Source organism: Anas platyrhynchos, chromosome 21, assembly GCF_047663525.1.
Source record: "Anas platyrhynchos isolate ZD024472 breed Pekin duck chromosome 21, IASCAAS_PekinDuck_T2T, whole genome shotgun sequence".
Classification (NCBI taxonomy): Eukaryota; Metazoa; Chordata; class Aves; order Anseriformes; family Anatidae; genus Anas; species Anas platyrhynchos.
The window spans coordinates 2,829,762-2,846,601 of NC_092607.1; the positions used below are offsets into that span (position 1 = coordinate 2,829,762).

At 49.7% G+C, this 16,840-nt stretch overlaps 3 protein-coding genes across 6 annotated transcripts in view; 2 read left to right on the forward strand and 1 right to left on the reverse strand.

Moving 5' to 3' along the window:
• MAP1LC3A (microtubule associated protein 1 light chain 3 alpha) overlaps positions 1 to 16,840 on the forward strand; it is a 54,158-nt gene that overhangs the window by 19,553 nt on the left and 17,765 nt on the right. The gene's annotated exons all lie outside the window — the stretch shown is intronic.
• Positions 4,148 to 5,619, forward strand: LOC110351747 (uncharacterized; the record flags this gene model as incomplete). The annotated part of the gene is given in 5 exon segments (XM_072026481.1): positions 4,148 to 4,318; positions 4,321 to 4,370; positions 4,372 to 4,395; positions 4,636 to 4,811; positions 4,947 to 5,619. Coding segments are annotated over 5 exon segments (798 nt in total), but the record flags the coding sequence as incomplete, so codon positions are not given.
• Positions 5,590 to 16,840, reverse strand: part of L3MBTL1 (L3MBTL histone methyl-lysine binding protein 1) — a 39,786-nt gene continuing 28,535 nt past the window's right edge. For all 3 annotated transcript variants that reach the window (XM_038166059.2, XM_027473117.3, XM_027473113.3), the window contains 10 exons: positions 16,586 to 16,662; positions 16,075 to 16,160; positions 15,383 to 15,493; positions 14,976 to 15,090; positions 14,622 to 14,721; positions 13,398 to 13,595; positions 13,015 to 13,061; positions 11,892 to 12,049; positions 10,981 to 11,043; positions 5,590 to 10,041 (listed from right to left, as the gene is read on the reverse strand). In XM_038166059.2, the coding sequence (XP_038021987.1) occupies positions 9,907 to 10,041; positions 10,981 to 11,043; positions 11,892 to 12,049; positions 13,015 to 13,061; positions 13,398 to 13,595; positions 14,622 to 14,721; positions 14,976 to 15,090; positions 15,383 to 15,493; positions 16,075 to 16,160; positions 16,586 to 16,662 (1,090 nt within the window). In that variant the 3' untranslated portion in view covers positions 5,590 to 9,906. The remainder of the gene's footprint in view (positions 10,042 to 10,980; positions 11,044 to 11,891; positions 12,050 to 13,014; positions 13,062 to 13,397; positions 13,596 to 14,621; positions 14,722 to 14,975; positions 15,091 to 15,382; positions 15,494 to 16,074; positions 16,161 to 16,585; positions 16,663 to 16,840) is intronic.

Here is a 16,840-nt window from a genome sequence, read left to right on the forward strand (position 1 = left end):
GGCCTGGAGGGGAAGACGTACGAGGAACGGCTGAGGGCACTGGGCCTGTTCAGCCTGGAGAAGAGGAGGCTGAGGGGAGACCTCATCGCAGTCTACAACTTCCTCGTAAGGGGGTGTCGAGAGGCAGGAGACCTTTTCTCCATTAACACCAGCGACAGGACCCGCGGGAACGGAGTTAAGCTGAGGCAGGGGAAGTTTAGGCTGGACATCAGGAAGGGGTTCTTCACAGAGAGAGTGGTTGCACACTGGAACAGGCTCCCCAGGGAAGTGGTCACTGCACCGAGCCTGTCTGAATTTAAGAAGAGATTGGACTGTGCACTTAGTCACATGGTCTGAACTTGGGTAGACCTGTGCGGTGTCAAGAGTTGGACTTGATGATCCTTAAGGGTCCCTTCCAACTCAGGATATTCTATGATTCTATGATTTGGTAGGCAACACACTGCCTTCTTGTACAATCACAACCTATAATGCTGAGAATTACAATCCAGGGAACCCCTGTTCTTGTTTAACAAATAATACCCTGAGTTGATGGCCATATCAAGTAATGGAAAAATACAATTCACGTGATCTTAAAAAATAGGAAAACTCAGAAATTCATAAAGCTGTGAAAGTGGTAGCTGCCATATGGTTTAAAAAAAAAAGACAGGACGCTATGCAATAGGGATGCTTCTTTGCCAAAAGGTGTGAGAGTGCAAGGCAAAGGAGTCACAGGAAACAACGCGTGCAAGTAGAGTTCTGGGTGTCTCAAGCTCCACTAAACCAGTAGCATTCTGCCCAACTAGAGTGAGTTACGGATGTGAGAGTAGAACAGAAGGCTAGAAAGTGGAAATCTGAAGTGTTAATGTAACATCCAGAGCATGAGTTTGAAAATGGGAAAACAGAAAACATAATAGCTGGCATGGGTGGTGTGGGGACATTTGGAGTGATTCCATCACCATGAGACTTTGAGCTGTTGACCCACAACCAAAGTTGTAAAAATGCTGACAGCAGCAGGTCTTACGTGACCACTGACTCACAGGGGCAGGGAAGGAAGAAGAGCTGGAAGACAACAGCCTGAGAAACTCCTCCTTCTCCCCTGAGCGCAGTGAAAATGGCTTGGCTAATTTTCTAAATGGTTTAAATAAAGACAACCTCCAATTAGGAGAAATGGAGAAATGAGCATAAATTAAAACCGCATGAGGTTCTTTTAAATCATGTTACTTAGAGAGCATGTTCACCACCCCCCTCCCCATCTGTATCTGCTGCTGTGACTTGTCCCACCTGCTCCAAGGATTCATGGGCCAGCTCAGAAACAGCCAGGCCCAGCTGCACAACAGCAGCTCCTATTGCTAACAAAAGCCCAGTGTTGTGAGGGAAGGTGTGATGAGGAGAAAGCCTGCAGAGAGCTAAGGGAGGCACACCTTGGGTGCCCTACCAGCAATGGTAGCCTCACAAACATGCACTCATAACACAGATGGTGTGTTGGCTAGCTGTCAGAAGCCCACCCAGCCAACCTGTCACTCCCCCTCCTCAGAAACACATGGAGAACACAAGGTGAAAAAAATCACAGGTCAAGATAAAGACAAAGAGATAAATGCCAGTTAACCTGACACACAACACAGCCTTAACCTGGGGAAAACTGACTTAAATTTATTGTCAATTAAAACAGCTTTGGATGGTGACAAACAAAGACAACCATTAAAACACTTTCCCCTTTGTCTTTTACCTGGGTACAAGTTCAGTCATAGAATCACAGAATGGTTTGGGCTGGAAGGGACCCCAAATCCCATCTAGTTCTAACTCCCTGCCATAGTGATGCCACCCACTAGATCAGGTTGCACAGGGCCTCATCCAACCTGGCCTTGAACTCTTCCAGGGATGGGGCATCCACATCTTTGGGCAGCCTGTGCCAGGGCCTCACCACCCTCTGAGCGAAGAATTTCCTTCTAACCTCTAGTCTAAATCTCACCTTTTTTAGCTTAAAACCATTCCCCCTTGTCCTAACATTATCTACATTAGTAGAGTCTGTCTCCATCCTTTTTTATAAGAACCCTTCAAGTATGAATGGCCGAAACGAAGTCTCCCCGGAGCCTTCTCCTCTCCAGGCTGAACAACCCCAGTTCTCAGCCTTTCTCCATAGGAGAGATGCTCTAACCCTCTGATCATCTTTGTAGCCCACCTCTGGACTCGCTGTAACTGATCAATGAATCTCTTTGGCACTCTTTGGATCACTATGGTCTTCTTTGGCCCTCTGTTACCCTCAAAGACTCTCCAGGACACAAGGACATTTAATGATTCTTGGACTTTCTAAGACACTCTATGAAAATCACTCTGTGATGCTCTAGGTTGCTCTGTGACACTTGATAACTCTTGAGGATGCTCAGTGACATGCCATGGTTCTCTGTGGCTCTCTGTGACAGTTTAAGAATCCCAAGGACACCGTAGAAGGCTCTGTGACACTGACACGGTGACTTCTTTTACTGTGTGACACTATTATCTTCTATCACACTGTGATGCGCTGTGAAAAATCTCTGACACTATGACACTATGAAACTTTGAATCCAAGAATCTTTGGCAGTATTCCTGTGAGACTCTGTGACATTCTATAACTTATGTGTCTGTGACGCTCGATAACTCTGTCACTCTGAGACACTTGAGGACACTGTGAGTCTCTACGACACATTGAGACTCTGACTGTGGTAGTCTGCGTCTATTACAATCGCTGACACTCTGCAATGGTTTGCCACTTTATCACACTGTGACTGACACACTAAGACACACTAAGACATATATGATTGACTCTCTGACATAAGAACCTATGACAACCCATATCATTGTGACACTCTATGTCTCTTTTTGGGCTCTCCAAGGCTTTCTATGACAATCTTCACAACTTTATGGCACTGTGACACTATGGGATGCTAATGAAACTCTGTGATACTGGCATTCTGTGGTTCCCTTTGACTCTTAATTAACCCCAAAGGTTAATTTCCTGCTTTCTTCCACCAGACTAGCAGTTGCTGCTACAGCTTTAATGCATTCAGGCTATCCTCTGGAAACTGGGCCCAGCAGTTTAAACAAATAAGCCCCTGGTTGCTGCTTATCCCCCAGTCCTGGGTCAGTACTCCCAGTGCTGCTCCCCTATCCACAGTAGTGAAGAGATAAAAGGCTTCTTTAATGTGGGAACAGCTAAGATTGGTGCTCTCATTAAGCTCTGCTTCAATTTTTCTGTTAACTCCTTTTCCTTTTCTGTCCATTCATGTATATAAGGCTCCCCCCCTAATAATTTAAGATACAGCCCTTTTGTTTTCTGAGCATATGCTTCTATCCATAATCGACAATACTGCATTAACCCCCCAAAACTTTCTTAGTTCTTTCTTAGTTTTACAGTAGGGGTAGCTCAACAATTTCCTGAAACCTCTCTGGATTTATTCTTCGTTTTTCCTCAGACACTTAGAAGCTGTAAATACTTGTCTTCTTTTTCTACATATTGTGATTTATTTTTCAATACTTTCAAACTCTGTTTTCCCAGAAAGTGTAATGTTTTGTTATTGGCTTCTTTCACAACTGTTTTGTCCTGTTCTGACGATAAAAGCTCACCTGCATATTGTAACATATACACCCCCTCCAGAGGCTGGAATTGCTCCAAAATCTGTTCAGTGACTCTGTAAACCCTGGAGGTAAAACTGTCCATTGTATTGTTGCCTCCACCCCGTTTCAGTCTTTCCATTCAAAGGCAAATATAGCTTTTCTCTCAGGGTCTGAGCGCACCCCGTTAATAACACTGTTATTCCAGTCTAAAAACTTACTATTTGAATGCCCAATCTCGTAATCAAATCCCTTCCCAACAAGTTAGTCCCTGCCTTGGGTACATACAATAATAATGCCCTGTGATTGTTTAATCCCCTAGTCTCAGCATGGTGTCCCCCCAAAATAGCACTGTTATTCCAGTCCCTGCTACCCCCATCACCTTTAGAGTTTCATTAGTTAATTTAAGCCCTGATACTTTATGGGCCAGTGATGACCCAGCTACCCCAGGTTTATGTGGCAAGGGCCACAAGGGTGCCGCTATGTTGCTGGGCCACCAGGTGCAGGGTGGGTGTCAGGAAAAGGGTTTGGTGTTGGGCTGAAGGGGCTATGTGGGCTGATCCAGCTCTGATGGCTGCTACCTGTCCCTGTGTCACGGCTCCCCAGCTCCTCCATCTCTGTGACACTGTGCAATGGAGCCATCCTGGGACACAACCATGGCAGGTGTCAATGTCACAGGGCAGTCATGCTGCTGTACACATCTGGGAACATCAGTGTCCAGCAGAGAGCCCAGCTGGCTGTGAATGTGGCAATATGTTCACTATCATCCAGGTATCCCAAGAAGATGGGGGTGCCTATGCCTGCTGGGAATAAATCTGACCCCAGCAGGTTGGAACCAGGAGGTGTTTTTGGTTTGTTTTCTCTTTCTTACTTCCCTTGCTTGTTAGCAATAGGCAATAAATTTCTTTAATCTCCCTCTAATGAGTCTGTTTTGCCCGTGATTATAATTGTTGAGTGATCTCCCCATCCTTATCTCAACCCTTGAGTCTTTGTCATTGTATTTTCATCCCATTTTCCTTTGAGGAATGAGAGAACAGTTGTGGTGGAGCTCAGCTGCCCACCTGAGTAAAACCACCACATCCAGAGCATTCAGTTTTACTTCTGGAGAGACTGGGAGCTGGTAGGGGTTGTAGAGCCAGGAGGCAGTGTGGCCACCTTTGTGCCAGTCCACGTGATAAGGCAGCATAGAGGCACCTACCATCCCTGGCAAAGTCATACACCTCGGCACAGTCCAGCAGCATATGGCTGAGGGACAGCTCCACGTTCCTGGCATCTTCCTCGTCCTCAGTGCCAGGACACACTGGGTTGGATGGCAGGTCAGAAATTGTGAGTAGGAGGATTTCCCAGCAAGCAGGGGCATGGGAAGTGGAGGTAGATAGGAGCCCTTGGGGGTTCCCTTTGTTCCTTGTCATTTTTTTATCCCTCTTTAGCACAGGAGTTCCCCAGCACGTCCCAGTGTCCACATCTGTTTGCCCTGGGAGCCCCTTGTATATCCATTTTGTCCTCTTTGGTTCCCTGTTGCCTCCCTGGGAGTCCTTTGCTCTGGGAACTCCCTGGCTCCTCCCAGAGGCCCCCCTTTTTTCACTGGGACCCCAGTGCCAGTGCCTCCGTGCCCTTTAGCTTACACCCAGTACACATGGCTCTGGGAGATGAGGTCCTGATCATGCTGGGGCTGATTGTGACTGAGGCCATGCAAGGCCACAGGCACACCCCAGGACAGCTGCCCCCACCCCGGGGTGGGACACACTCCCCCTGAACCTCAAGGAGAGGCCACCTGGGGTGGAGGGGCCAGCGTGCACCCAGCACAGAGAGACCCCTTTAACTGGTGTCCTCCCAGCTAGGGCCAGTAACACTAGGATTGATACTAGGATTTTCCTTCAGGTTCTTTATGTTGAAGAAATAAATCAGCCCCTCCCCATTCCGCTGCCTCCCGTGGGATGGGCAGGGACCAGGGTGCCCCAATGGCAGGAGGTGGGGGAGTCCTGGGATGTGTCTTAATAAGCAGTCTCCAGCTGTGCTGACTTCAATTGCTCACATTCATTTATTATTTTAAAACACTGACAAAACACATCACATCACGATCTATATATATAAATTTATTTTTATATAGTTATAAATTTATATATATAAGACCTTTAAACTTCTGTGTACTCAGGACACAAAGTTTGGGATAGCTTCACTGGCTACAACGAAAGTATTTTTGTTATGAAAACACAAAAAGGGGAGGTGCAAATATCAAAAATGCTGAAAAATAAAAACGAGTGCAAAATGAATGAAAGTGCAAAAAGGCTTCATCGTAGTCACGCTCTTTCCAAAACATACCCCTCTTTTTCTCCTCCCAAGAAGGAAGGGGTGGATCGGAGGGACAGAGCTGTGCTGCAGCGCTTGGCTATTTCCCTCTCCTGTGCACCAAGGGGTCACCACAAAGAGGGTGAGGACTCAGGAACAGAAGAACAGAAGAGCAGAAGCATACAAGTTGTGTTTCTCTCAAGGCTCCCTCCTCTTCTCCAACTCCTTTCATTCCACTCGAGTCCCCTGACTGCCTCTGCAGGAGGCAGCTGTCCCAAGCCATACAAACTTGGTCTCTGGCAAGACAGAAAGCTGCCACCCTCCTTGCTGAGCTTCAGGCTGGCTGCTCTCAGAAATGGAGACCTCAGCCTCGCACCATCATGCTGCATGTTTCCACAAGGAAAATCCCTTCTCAAGAGGATCCAACCATCCCCACCCACCCAGAGCCACTTGTGGAACAGCCACCCCAGAAGATGCCTTGTGCCTGAGGCCAGTGTTTGGTGGGACATCCCACATGGCTCCAGCAGGAACAGGAATGATGGGAGCACAGGCATGGGGAGCCTCATGAATAGATTTGACTTCAAAAACCCTTCATTGATTTAGAAGCTTTCGCTGTCATCACAGCTCTCAGGAAGGCCCCAGACCTGTGTTGACCCACTTCAGTCCCTGTGTTGACTCCATCTTCTCAGTGACAGGGCAGTGGATGTTCCTGCAAGGAGTCTCGTTGGACGAAAAGGAAAGGAAACTTTGGTCCTTCTGCCTTGGTCACAGCTGCCCTTGATGCTCCCTGAAGAGGGCCTCCTGGTCAATGCTCTGTGGAGACAGAGGTCTTGCAAGGCCAGGGGTGCAAGCGAACTTTCCTTCTCCTGGCTTCCTTCTTGGGACCAGAGACAACTTCTGCTCATGGAGAATGTGTTGTCTGAGACCCTGGGCTGGGGTCTGCCACCGCCATGGCTTCAGAGACCATCACAATAAAACAGCATCATACCAACAGTGGAGGACATGATATTGTGATTTTCCACACTGGTACCCACAAACACCCATCCACATGTACACACAATACTTTGGGTTTGGTTTCCTTTTTAAAGGAAACCTTATAAGAGTTAACAGCAAATAGCCCTTGACCATCTACAAACCCTATGACTCTTTCACCTAAAACAACCCAGAAGATTTGTACCCAAAGGGCTGAGAGGAGACAGCCTAAGAGGCTGAAGAACTGGTGTTCAAGCAGCAGACAAGTCTGTGCAGCAGACAAGTTTGTGCAGCCCCTTTCAAGTGGGGCTGGTTTTCCTGACAGCTACTCCCTGGGCAGAGCTCAGACCCCGCAGAGGCTGGGATCCAGCTCTGCAACCGAACCCCACAGCCAAGGGAAAGCCCTTCTGCAGACGAGCAAAGGGAAAGCACCTCTGCAGACCTGTCCGGTTTGGGGCTGCTTGCTTAGAGGGAGGTCAGAAGAGCCCAAGTGAGGCATTATGCCATTGGCATAGCTTCCTGCTGATGCTGAAGGCTGGCACAGTACAGAGCACACACCACCTGTTTGCCTGCTGCCCAGGCAGAGCATGGCTCAACCACATGCAACAGAGCAAGAGCTGATGGCATTGGTTGTGCCTGGTCTTGAAAGCTTTATGGCTCCTCTTCCCCTTCAGCAGGGATCTTCTGAACTCACCACTACCTCTGCTTCCCAGGGCAGCCCTGTGAGAAACAAGGCGCTCCATCATTCACACTGGTTTCAGATCTGACACTCCTCTCCTAGCACCCAGTGACAGTGCTTAGTCCCTTCTCCAGCAGGAGGAATGGCTTTGCCGGGGAAGGGAGTAGATGAGAACAGGATGTTCATAAGTTGTTTCCTTACAAGCCCAATAACCACATCCTATGCAAGAGTAACGAGCCAAGCAGGAACCATTCCAGATCACACCTGAAGATGTCTCAGCAGGGCTTGCATGAAGAGTCCAACAGCTGAAGGTCCTAGGCCTGCTCCTCCTCGCCCCTAGCACACGGTGGCCTAGGAAGACACCCCCCATTAGCTGAAGAGACCACCTTCAGGACCATTTTCTGTGAATCAAAGGTGACTAGGAGTAACTGTGAGACCCAGTTTTTCTTTCCTACTCACCCTCTCTCCACAGCTGGCCATACCACAATGCTTGAAAAGGTGAAAGAAAGTGAAAAGGGAAAGGAGAGGGAGAGCTAACTCAAACCCAAGCATTGACAAAATAAATACATGGACTAGTTTCAAGTCCTGCATAAAGAGCAAGCAGCAGACTTTTCAAGAGCAGGTCAAATGTGACCCCAAATATTCAGTAACGAAGAGTCAAAATGCTACATTTCCATGGGAATCCTAGAACAGATTGACCCACGTGTAACAGTGGCTTCCAAGGCAGTTCTGCTCCAAGAGACATTGCTAGGGCACTTACCAAGACCCTTAATCTCTGTCTTTGGACACTGGAAAAGAGGAAAAAATGTTTTGCTATGGCATGTCGTTCTTGGGAATGAGAAAGAAGTGGATGTGGGACTTGGATAACATCACTATACACTACGGAGAGCCCTCCAGCACTGCACTGCCACACCACTGCTCCAGCAGCACCCACAGGATAACAAAGTACAGTAAGTGCAGTGTGGGTGCTACAGGGCTCATCCCTGGTACCTGGGAACACACGGAATGTCTGACTGTGCCAGGAATCTCCTCCATTGCAAGGGAGAGTTACATGGGCATTTCCAAAGTGCTTGCACCCTTGTTGGAAAGGTGCCATGTTACTAAAAGGACGGACAGAAGGACGGACGGACGGAGACAAGGAAGGAAAAAGAGTTAGCTGCTGGCTTTCTTTTGGTTTGAAGAGAAGGAATCTATAAGACAGCAGAGGACTCTGCTCTTCACACAGGAAAGCCTGGGGGCCTCTCAAGGGCAAAAAAGGGGGAGAAGGCAGCTTGACAGGATCAAGTCAATCAAGTGTTAGGTCAGAGGTTGGACTCGATGATCTTGAGGTCTCTTCTAACCTAGAAATTCTGTGATTCTGTGAAGTCAGGAATGCTTTAGGAACCAAGCCCTGATTCGGCTTACAGATACTTTTTGCCCTTGGCAGTGGTCTCAGCTCTAGGAAGGGCCTTGCTCCTAATCACAGAATCACAGAATGGCTCGGGTTGGAAGGGACCTTTAAAGATCATCTAACTCCATACCCCCTGCCATAGGCAGGGATGCCACCCACGAGATCAGGTTCACCAAGTCCCCAAGTGGGCCAAAGCAGGCCTGCCTCTCCTTCACAGAGGATTTTTTAATTGCTGCAGGAGGGAACAAATTAACCAAACATTGTTTCTCCCAGAGCCACATTGTCGAAGACAGCCTGAAGTGCAAGTGGAAATGGAGCTTGTTCTGCATCCACCCAGCCCTGACCCCATGGATTTGCTGCATTACAGTAAAGAGGAACAAAACACAGATGCTGGTCATGGGCAGAACTGCAGCCAGGAAACACTGCTCCCAGTGGGGGAAAGATGGGCCGCTGGTTCCCAGTGTGGTGAAGGGGCAAAGCAAAGTTATCATCTAGTCTCAAGTCACAAGATTTCAGATAGGAAAAGGCAAAGTGAGCAGAAGCTCCTTGGGAGCATCCAAGTCCTCTAAGAGGAACACACTGAGAAAAAAAATATCTCACCACTCTCTCATCTCTCTCTCTCTCTTAAGCCACCCTTATCTCAGTGGCTTAAGCTGTGGTGTGTGCCCAGCTGCTACAACCTCCACACTGCTCCGCCATCCCTGAACACACCCGAATACGTGCAGTCATAGCAGGACATTGGGGCAGCATTCGCACAGAGGCAGGCTAATCCCACATCCACCTGCTGCCTGTGTATCCACCCCCAAGGCTTGTGGTCAGCCTGTACCCAGCACTGGAGCAGAGAGGCAGCGTGGAGAGAGAGTGAGGGAGAGGACGGGAGATGGACTGGTGGGAGAGCATAGATGCTGCAGGACACGACAAGCTGCGGGCGGTCGGGGGAATCTCTGTCCTGGCCAGACAGTTTGGCAGCACCAGTGCTGAAGGACGGTCCCAGCGGGGCCAAGAAAAGTCATTTTAAGGTGTCATCAGCGTTCTTGAACATGAGGATGGCATTGTAGATCTTGAGTGCTGGGCCCAGCTTAACACTCATAATCTTGACGATGTCAGTCTGAGTCAGCAAGAGGAATGCTTCGCCATCAATCATCTGGAGTGGAGAGCAGGGACAGAGGCATTCACCAACAATCCAGACTGTGATCTCCCAGAGACAGACAGCGCAGTTATTTTCTGGGAACATGCACATCTATATTCACAACCCTTGGTGAGCTGCCACAGCAGCACTCCTGTTCACAGGGAGCAAGGCAGAGGCCACCCACGGTGCTCCCACACTGCCCCAGATAAGCCAGAACTCATGCACCCGGAATCGGGGCAGGGATAGGGAAAGGCCCGTCCAGGGGCTGGCCCAGGCTTTGGGAACAGGACAGCCAACAGGCAAGCCACTCCAGGCAAACACCAAGGCATTCCCTGCTCCAGGCCCCAGCATGGATAGAGGCTGCCCCCAGCTTGGCTTTGCATGCTGAGCACCCTTAAAGCACAGGGGCCCTTTATTAACAGGCTAGGACATTTGCTGTACCCAGCATGTCTGTGATCAGCCTTCCCTAGGTGTATAGCACATGCTAGAAGCCGTTCCCTTTGTGTGTCTGTCCACAGAGGGGTCTAAAAATCATGAACCTCTTTGATGGACAGCAGCGTTGCCAAACTGATGTGTTGGTGAGAGAATGCAGGAGGGGAAAGAAGCATGGATGTGGATTAAGCAGTTTCCCTCAGGAGGCAATGATGCTACCGAGACTGCAGCACCATGCTCCCTACTACCCCATCGCAGCCTCCTCAGAGGGTTCATCCCTCACCCATGCAGCACAGAACATGGTAGCAGGAGTTACAGGTCAGAATCTCCCTCCTGTTACCCTCTGCACAGGCAGACAGCTACACACTGGAATGCAGCATGGGAATCGCTGCCAGGTGGGGGACATGCTCTAATCATCTAGTGGCAGAGCTGCTGAAGGAAACAGCACTGGCCAGTTCTTCCCTCCCCTGTTGGCAAACAGCTGTCATTGGCTGCCTGCACTCATGCTCCAGCCCTTCTCACCTCATCCTTGAACAGTTTGGCTTGGTCCTCACAACCTGTCAGAGTCTGAACAAAGCTAAAAACCTGGAATAAACAGAGAGAAATGTCAAGATGGAAGCAATGTTTCTGGCTGCAGACACCCTACAAGCCCACATCCTCATTTCCACAGAAGCATTTTTGGCTCCTGCAAGGTAACATGTACCTGTTAGGGCAAAGTGCTGCAGTTGCAGCACTCTCCCATGCCTAGAGATCGCTCTTGGACCAAGGCATGGGTGTCAGCTTTCTCCAGCCCCAGAGTAGCAAACGTTACAGCCGTTTTATCTCCAGTAAGCCATCTTTAGCACAGCAAGATGATTCCAGCAGAGGGGCTGGACGCACACAGAAGGTTAAAATGGAAGTTAGGCAGGGCTGTCTGCTGGGGCTGCCTCTCCAATGCCAGAGGTCAGCTACACAGGCCTCAAGAACAGCTGTTACAGATGCCAAAGAAAGTGAATGAAAGTGACAAGAAAGAATCAGATGTAAAGATTTCTTCAGAGGAGACACAGGAAAGTGACTCCTTATTTGCAGTCTACAGTTTTGCATTGTTGCTATTTTACTTAGAAAAGATGAAACTGACTTCTTTGTAAAACTGCATGATGCTAAAGGAAGAGACTGCTGTTTACTTTCACCTGCCTGCCCTGCTAATGTCACATTGAAGTCAAGCTAGAATCTGGTAGTTGTGCATGTACTCCCAGCAGCTGCCTTAAGGGCAGGTGACTGGCAGCTGTCCACACTGTATGACACAAGGGGCACTGTCTTGATAGCCTAGGGAAGAGGCCACTAAAGCCCTTCTGTGCCTGGTACATGTACCATGGCACTGCATAGCCATCTGGAGTGCTCCCAGTCATGCCAGTGGTTTAGAAACCAGCACGCAGCCTCCAAAACTGCCTTACCTCATCGATGGTCCACTTGGCCACTGTGGTTGCTGTGATGCCAGCCACCCCTGGCAGGAGTTTGCAATGCTGTTCCCAGCAGAGTGACAGAGAGCGGTCAGGATGGGCAGACAGGGCAGACATGAAGAGCGACTGGTGCATATTGTCTGAAGAAATAGCTGGCAATAAAAATGCAAGGTGTGACAAAAGGAAAAGTAATGAGAACATCCCATCCTATTCTACGAGCCTTGGAGAGGACTGTTCAGGGACAGGCCTGGGGCTAGGAGCAGATGGTCTCACGGGTCTAAGTTATCAAGAGCTAGTGGTTGTCCCTTGAATTAACAGGAGAGTAATGCATCAAAGGCTTCAGTTTGGTGGGATTGCGGATGGTAAGGGAAGAAGTTCAGCAACAACAAGCTTGACTTTGCCTTGTTCTCACCACTTTCACTCTGTTTTCTGTACTGTACTAAATTTCCAAGCTAAATTTCACACCAGAATGCCATCCCTTGTCATTCAGACGATTTCAGGTTTTTAACAAAGCTATAAGCCCTTGTCTCTGCTCCAGTGAACCAATGACAACTTCCAAGAGATCTTAATTCAATCCCAGTACTAGGGTAAACACCAGGCTAGCCCATGGTAAAGCTGATACTGGCTAGAAGAAGTAACTTTCCACCTGAGAGCCATTTACCGTCTTACGTTGATCATCAGAACTAAATACCAAACAAGTACTGTTCATCAACAGTTTCTGTACTGTAGCAGTAATGTGGCACCTCACACTGAGGTTCTGGGGTACAGCATCCATAGGATGAAGGCACAGGTCTGGATAAGACAAAGTGCCGAGAAAAATGCACTGCCACAGAGAGAGGGTCCTAATTCCCTATCCTATAGCACTCAAAGATTCACAGATATAAATCAAGAGAAGTGACAAGGTACCCAGCAGAACTCTGGTAAGAGGCATGGACATCCCTTCTCAGATGGTTGGCTTTGAAACCATGAGCTCTACACAGCCTCTCAGCTTTGTGCTGACCTCTGCAAGGTCTGACTGAGTGAGCCAAGGAGAGACCTGCCTCTGCTAGCCACCACCTTGTCTCCCCTAGTCTCACTTTTGCTCTGAGAAGACACAGTGGCAGAGGAACACACTTACTTTGGAAGTCTTCCTGCTGGATCTTCCGGTACTTTGGAGGTCGCCCTCTAAAGAGACAGGAAAACTGATTTCCATCTGTGTTGGGACTGGCCCAAGTGCCCTTCTCCACACTGCACAGAGCAATGCCTTGGCAGTAGGAGTAAGGATTACCTCTCAGACTCTGGTAAAAAGGGTTGACAGCCAGTAACACAAAATGTGTTACAAAAAATGAGGAGAGGTGCCTGAGGTGACCCAAGAGAGCTGCAATAACAAATGCCAGCTGTCTACAAGCATGCTGCCCCACAGGCAAGGAGCCTCTCCAGTTCAGCCATCCATCCTAGGGATGCCAAGTGTAGCACAGGTGCCCCGCACTGCTGCACAGGGCTTGCCAGGCGTGGCCCTACCTCCCGTGGTGCCGGGATTTCTTCCGCTGAGGGAAGCCCATCAGGTTCCTCTTGCGAGCTGAGGCCTCAGTGTCAGACAAGTCTGCCTTGAGTCTGCCCTGGTTCTTCTCTGCCAGTGGGCACCCTGAGAGGCAGTAGTGGGCTGTGAATCTTCCAGTCACATGTCCTGACCCATCACAGCCTGGTGTGGGGCACTTCCTAGGGAGCAGACAGGGAGGCAAGAGTGGGCATGGGGCAGGGCAGGGGTGAAGCCACCTGGTGGTAGGGCCACACTTCCACCCTCAGCCGCAGGAAGCCATAGTCCAGGCCGTACAGACAAGTGTAGTACAGACTTGCTGAACAAATTCCCTAGTCTAGAGTGCGATGTGCACTGGCTCACAGGGAGGGCAAACCTAGCTCCTCCAGGTACAAACTCCTGTCCTAACATCTCTGCTGCCATCACAGCCACCCTGTACAAGTCACCAGAATGCTGATCAAGTAGGTCAATGGGGTTTATAAGATTTTCCATCCTCCCTTCCTTGCCCCCACAGGCATCCAGACTAGCCTCAGAGTAAGGACGAAGCATGTGTTATGACTGTGGACAGTAGAGAAACCCTCAGGAGCCAGATCTGCCTCTCTAATCCTCAAGTACTCTCTGCTGTAGTCACTCCCCTGCTCTGATGCCAGCCTGCCATGCTGGGATCAGCATTACATCAGTCCCAATTTCCCCTGAAAAGGGTCATGCAAGCAACTGACAAAGCCCTGAGGGATATGCAACATCCCCTCTCAGTACTTCCCAGCTTACAACCTCACAGAGAAAGGGTATCCATGAGGGCTGGGATGAATATCATCCTCAAAGCCATGTTCATCCATCAATGTTCATCCATCCATGAACAGTGTCTTAAAAGTATGTAGGGGCTGTCCCCTACAAGGCCTATATGACCCCTTGGCAGATGGGCATGAAAAATGTCCCCAGGAGCTATAGGGGAACATAGGGCATGCACATGTGGGGATGCACCAGTTAGTCAGTAGTTCCCCTGGTAGCAGGCTCCTGACTGTTTCACAGGCTTGGCCCGGAGAAAGCAAGAGCCGGCTCCAAGCTGGAGGCAGAGCCAAGCATGGGCTGGGTGCAGGGGCTGGTTGCTGACAGTTGCAGGGGTGCGTGGGTGCAGGGGAGCAGAGGAAGGCCCAGGCACAGGGCTGGCATGGGAGCCCTGCCCCTCTGAGCTGAGTTGGGGAGCTCACCTGTGGTGAAAGCTGTATTTGGAGCTCTTGGTATGAGGCATGTTCTTGCAGCCCAGGGTTGGGCAGCCCCCATGGGAAGAGGAGGCTGGTTCCTTTGGCCCTAGACCAGAAGGAGAACAGGGAACACACTGTTGTGGCCATAACCCCAGGCAGAGCCAGGGCTCTGGGCTCCCTGCCTGTGCCACACAGGAAGGATTTTCCCAACCCTGCAGTAATAGCCCTTCCTCCCTGCCCACCCTTGGCTAGCACCACGACTGCACCCTCCCTTTTCTGCATATGGACAGGTGATGGTGACAGTGGGGATCTGGCACACTTGGGCCCTTGTATGAGGGGATGCCCAGGCCCAGAACTTACTAAGAGGAGGCTGCAGTGGGTGCCCAGTTTTTGAGCACCAGCCTATGGGGTGGATGTCCGGATGATCTGCATCAATCCAGAAATCATACACATGGCTCCAGCCGTCAAAATGGATCTGGGGAGATAAGTAGAGAGGTCACCCTTCAAACTTCAGGGCACCTCTCTGAGGAGCTCTGGAGCCTTCCAAGCTGACAGCAAGAAGCAGAGCAAAGCTGAACTGCAACACAAGACTGCTCCGCTCCTGGAACCAGGCACTGGGACCTGCCATCTTACACACTGCGTGCTTCCACAGACCTCTATACAAATTGCCATTGTAGCTGGCAGTGAGTGGGGAAGGCCAGGAGCAAGCCAGCACAGTGCCTGGACACAGGCACTTGAGACTCAGACATTGAATCTCCAGAACCCACCTTTATCCTATGATCTTCCACATCCTCCACACTAGCCACTCGGATGAAGGAAGGAGTTCTTCTGTCCACTGCCTCCAGCTTCATATTGACCAGGAAGCCATGGGGTGGGCGCTGGGACAAAGAAAAGCCCAGGTCAGCAGGTTCCATGCTCCAGGTTCACGTGACTCTCAGAGGCTGATTTGGTTTCCCAGTAGCAAATGTGTTCCTAAAGCCTAGCTCCTAGCGCTGTCCCTTGTTCTGTCCAGGTAAGAGCCACTCATGGTGAACACCAGGAGAGAGTGAGGACAGCCCTCTGTGATCTGAGCTATGTTTTTAACAAGATGGGAAATCTTTGCCCCAGGGAAGAACGCCTTCAAGAGACACATTTGGGGCATTTATAGCACAGCTGCACTTGGCTGGATACATCTGCTGTTGCAGCAATTGGAGACAACTATCAAGCAACCTCAAATGATTTCCTACCACAGAGCTTCTGTCTAGCAAGGGTGATGGTCATATTTCCCATTTTTCTCAGTTTTGAACTATTTGCCCAGGATAGCTCTGACTTCTGAACTTAGACTGTATATCCAGATCCCAGGCCCCTGTGGCAGGAGAATACTAAATATCATTTTACTTTTCATAAAAGTGAAGACCTGACAATGGAGAAAACCTGAATTCCTGCCCAGGCACAATGGAGCAGACAATGTGGTACTCACCACTTTAAATGCCCAAGCTGGAACAGCAGATGCCCCAGTTTCTTTTAAGTACTTTTCCCAGATGAAGTTGTCAGGGTCAGGATAATCTAGAAAGGGGAAGGTGTAGAAGGTGAGACACAAACTAGAAGACATCAAGTATCCCAGAATGTACTACTGCCTCAAAGGACCAACCAAGCCTGTGTCAGGCATGTGGGAATCTGAGAGACATTGAGATGTGCTACTATTTCCTCGTGGACCATAAAACCCAGGATGAAGGAAAGCAGAAACATTTGGGCCTGCATATATAGCTTGTCTCTTCCTGCCCTCTCCTTGTGGCCTGACACAAACACCATGCTGTACCTGAACACACGTACAAGAACCTCAGCTGTGACTTTGCTGAAGGAAACTGCCCGGGCCTGCAGGCAAGCACAGACCACAGGGTTTGAGCCCCCAGGCACTCTGTCCCACCCTAGAAGGCCCATCTCTGAGATGATGCACCAGTGAAGTCTGCATTCCCCAGCCATCAGCTCACCTTGAGGAGGTGTGAGGGGTTTGCCATGCTCCTGACACCATCCGACCGGGTGGATGTATGGACTGCTTGGGTCACACCTAGAAGACATACCTGAACTCTTATACAGGACTGAAATACCTGGCTCACCACTGCCAGACCGTGCAGGCTTCCAGGGTCCTGAGCAGGCCAGCCAGCAGCACAGCCAAGACCTACACCACCAGCAAAAGCCCCTGCAGAAACGAAGGCTTTGTACAGCACCCTTACCACTGAATGACC